Raw genomic sequence first — 4097 nt, forward strand, 5'->3', positions numbered from 1 at the left:
AGGGTGATGAGCTGTGTTGCCTTTACGCCAAACATAACGTTTTACATTGTTGCCAAAAAGTTCGATTTTGGTTTCATCTGACCAGAGCACCTTCTTCCACATGTTTGGTGTGTCTCCCAGGTGGCTTGTGGCAAACTTTAAACGAGACTTTTTATGGATATCTTTAAGAAATGGCTTTCTTCTTGCCACTCTTCCATAAAGGTCAGATTTGTGCAGTATACGACTGATTGTTGTCCTATGGACAGAGTCTCCCACCTCAGCTGTAGATCTCTGCAGTTCATCCAGAGTGATCATGGGCCTCTTGGCTGCATCTCTGATCAGTCTTCTCCTTGTATGAGCTGAAAGTTTAGAGGGACGGCCGGGTCTTCGTAGATTTGCAGTGGTCTGATACTCCTTCCATTTCAATATTATCGCTTGCACAGTGCTCCTTGGGATGTTTAAAGCTTGGGAAATCTTTTTGTATCCAAATCCGGCTTTAAACTTCTCCACAACAGTATCTCGGACCTGCCTGGTGTGTTCCTTGTTCTTCATGACGCTCTCTGCGCTTTAAACGGACCTCTGAGACTATCACAGAGCAGGTGCATTTATACGGAGACTTGATTTCACACAGGTGGATTCTATTTATCATCATTAGTCATTTAGGTCAACATTGGATCATTCAGAGATCCTCACTGAACTTCTGGAGAGAGTTTGCTGCACTGAAAGTAATGGGGCTGAATAATTTTACGTCCAATTTTTCAGTTTTTTATTTGTTAAAAAGGTTTGAAATATCCAATAAATTTCGTTCCACTTCATAATTGTGTCCCACTTGTTGTTGATTCTTCACAAAAAATTACAGTTTTATATCTTTATGTTTGAAGCCTGAAATGTGGCAAAAGGTCAAAAAGTTCAAGGGGGCCGAATACTTTCACAAGGCACTGTATGTATATATACATACATATATATATAATCTCCTCACTGTGTATTGTTACTGTTTACTGGTATTGAGTATTGGTATGAGTGTTGCTATTGTGATGTTGTTCTGGACTATTCTTACTTTGTTTATGGTCCTTAAGAAACAACATTTCGTTTAGCTAGAGTATATACTTGTAGGCAAAGGATATGAATAAAGTATTTTAACGCAGTGAAAGTGAAAGTATTAAGTATTTTAATTGATAACGTGTTCAACCATTTTGCATGTAGTGACTAATGCAATGAACTTATGCCTAGATGTTTTGGGGGGTAAGATTATTCAACAGACACTGGTATAATTCATTGTGATCAGCAGGACATGAGCAATTGATAATGTAGGAAACAGCAGACAATTGTACATAATCATTTGCGTCAGTGTGTCAAGTCATTTGCAATTTGTTCAAAACAATGAGAAAGTTCTTTTATGATGTGCACAAGTGACGAGATGTTGATGTGGAGGTTGAACAATTAGTTTTGAGAATTTCAATTCTGATCTGAGAAATGCACCAAAGCGACTGAGAAAAAACTAACACTATCTTGCCAGATTGATTGTAATTTAAGAGAACCCATTGAACAAGTATTTCCAAGCTCTTTCCTCATCAGGAAAGAGCTCAGTTGAAGCTTCAGTCGAAGAGAATCGAATAAAAAAATAGAAGAGTCGAGAAAAAAAAAAGCCTGCTCAGTTAAATTCTTTTGGAAGTGGATACCTCAACATACACACACACCCACACCCACACACCAACAAACCAACAGGAACACATATCACTCATTCACAGGCCTAATCCAAGCATATGGGCAGACAATAAAGGTAAGATGTTTGATGAATGTGGAGGAGCTGAGAGCACCACTGTTTGTCTGCTGTTTCTTCCCACTCCGTGTGCAGTGTAAGAGGAAGACGTAGAGCATTTAGTCTATTTCAGTCCCTGGATATGTGAGGTCTTTTCTTCACTGTTCCTTTCAAGACCAGAGTGACTCATCCACACTTGTGCACTATCTGACTCCTGCAAGCAGCAAGGCAACGCTGCTAGAAAATTCAAACCATTAAAGTGGAAGGCCACTGTGGTCACTCAGGCAAGGCAAATGCCTTGACTTACTCTCAAAGATCAGCACTGTTACTGTTGACCACATGTTCATGTGCAGTCCTATTTTCCTTCTACTCCCTAATTATGCTCATTGTTTTTCTTTATGTTGTTTTTGTGCTCACAATGTTTTGTAAGGGATCACGAGTGAAGAAAAAGATTCTTCTTGCGACCCTGCACTGCTGGAGAAACAGGTTTTTATTTTCAGGTAAATACAGAGGCATTTCCTTCATTCTTGTAATTTTTTCACTGCCCAGTGCAACAATGTTGCTGTGAAAGTCAAGAAGTAATTCAAGTATTTCCTTATTTGTGCGGTATATAAAACACAATTGGGAGAGATGATCAGGACAAGACAAACAAGAAGTAACTGAGAGATGAAGACCGCAGTGGCTTTGCTGACTTTATCCCTCTTCTACATTAGTGTGGCTGAGGCCCAGCTGCCAGTTACCCCTGACATAATAGGGAGCCATGAAAACTGTTGCCAACTTGGTGCCTTAAGAGAACTGGAGGCCAAACTGAAAAACACTGAGAAACAATTAGAGGATCTGAAGTGATCCAAGGTAAGAACCTACAGTAATAAAGCTATGCATTTCTATTCTGTCTTATGTACCATTTTCATTGTTTTCAGGTTGGTTCAGATTTAGTTAAACAAAATAAACATAATATCCTCCTGTTTTCATGCAACCTCTTAAGGTAACAGAGTGGCATTTGGAGCATCTATGGCAATGTTGGAAATGTTGGACCTTTTAACGCTGAGATAATACTGGCCTTCAAGAATATCTACTCAAACACAGGCGCATACAACCCTACAACAGGTAAACTTACTATAATGTGTCCTGATAGATATATGGGTTCATCTGGATAAAATGGAAAGCACAACAGCTATTATGCTCAAAATGGTATAAGATGTGACTCTGTTGATCATCCACAGGTATTTTCACGGCTCCAGTCAAAGGATTCTACTACTTCAGTTTCACTGGCCATGGTTTATCAACTAAACAAATAGGGCTGCAACTGATGAAGAATGGAAAGCAGATGGTTATCGCGTTCAACCATGCAGCTGGAAACCGCTATGAGACTGTCTCCAATGGCATGACTCTACAGCTTGAAGTGGGAGACCAAGTGTACATTTCTCTCCGGACAAACACCTGGACTTTTGATAATAATGATAGCCCCACCACCTTCAATGGCCATTTGTTATTTCGTCTGTAAGTGAAATAAAATTCAAATAAGCTAAAAGAGCCTTTAAAAAAGGAGATTATTGTTGCAAGTGGTGGTAATGTTACACTAAAATGAAATCAAATAACCAATAAGATGTGATACACATTTTTCAGGGTGACAATAAATCAAAATATCTTCTCGTGTGTGTTTAAAGCTGCATTAATTATTTTTTGGCCACTGGCGAACAGACAAAAACCAAGCTTACAGGTACACAGCTTTTTCACTAGCTTATAAAGTTAGGAAAATAATTCCCTTCTCTTACATCCAGCAGACACAGCAACATTAGCATTCAATTGCAGGTTGGTTGCCATCTACCTGATGACAGTAAGTCCTAACTAAATACTTGACTGTGTTCACAAGCCAGTCTGTAATTTTCTCTGTTAGCTATTTGGTGCTGGGCACATAGTCTAGAGTGGGTTTATCAGAGCTTTATTGTTGGGGAAACTTTAGCTTTTATTTGTTCATGATAGCAGCTCTGGAGATTTAAACCGATCAAAAATAATTAAGGTAAAGAGGAATCTATATGAAAAATGTGTATTCATTAGTGTTATGTGTGTTATGCATTTTAAAGTGATTTAAATAAATAAAGCTACATTAACTCCAGCCTGAAAAATTGCTGCCATCATTCATGATTAATTCATAATCAAACAGAAATGTGAGATGAGAAGATGGGAAGATTGTAGATTAGAGCCAAAAATGATTAGCTTATCTTAAAGATTGGAAAAATGAGAAACAGCTACGCTAAGTCCGAGATTCCAAAACAGTACAAGTACACAAAAAATACCTACTGAACTACTTGTAAAACCAACAACTTGTACTTGTTACACTTCTGTTTTTGGACAAATT

General features: G+C 38.4%; 1 protein-coding gene across 1 annotated transcript; it reads left to right on the forward strand.

Annotated features, from left to right (window-relative positions):
- Window positions 1–2727: 2727 nt before the first annotated feature.
- On the forward strand, window positions 2728–3809 carry LOC119903018 (complement C1q-like protein 2; the record flags this gene model as incomplete). Its single annotated transcript, XM_038719411.1, has 2 exons — window positions 2728–2845; window positions 2962–3809. Coding segments are annotated over 2 exons (399 nt in total), but the record flags the coding sequence as incomplete, so codon positions are not given.
- Window positions 3810–4097: the final 288 nt, after the last annotated feature.

This window comes from Micropterus salmoides, unplaced genomic scaffold (assembly GCF_014851395.1).
Source record: "Micropterus salmoides isolate LMB-PRFRI ecotype aquatic unplaced genomic scaffold, ASM1485139v1 Ms_hic_scaffold_14, whole genome shotgun sequence".
Taxonomy (NCBI): domain Eukaryota; kingdom Metazoa; phylum Chordata; class Actinopteri; order Centrarchiformes; family Centrarchidae; genus Micropterus; species Micropterus salmoides.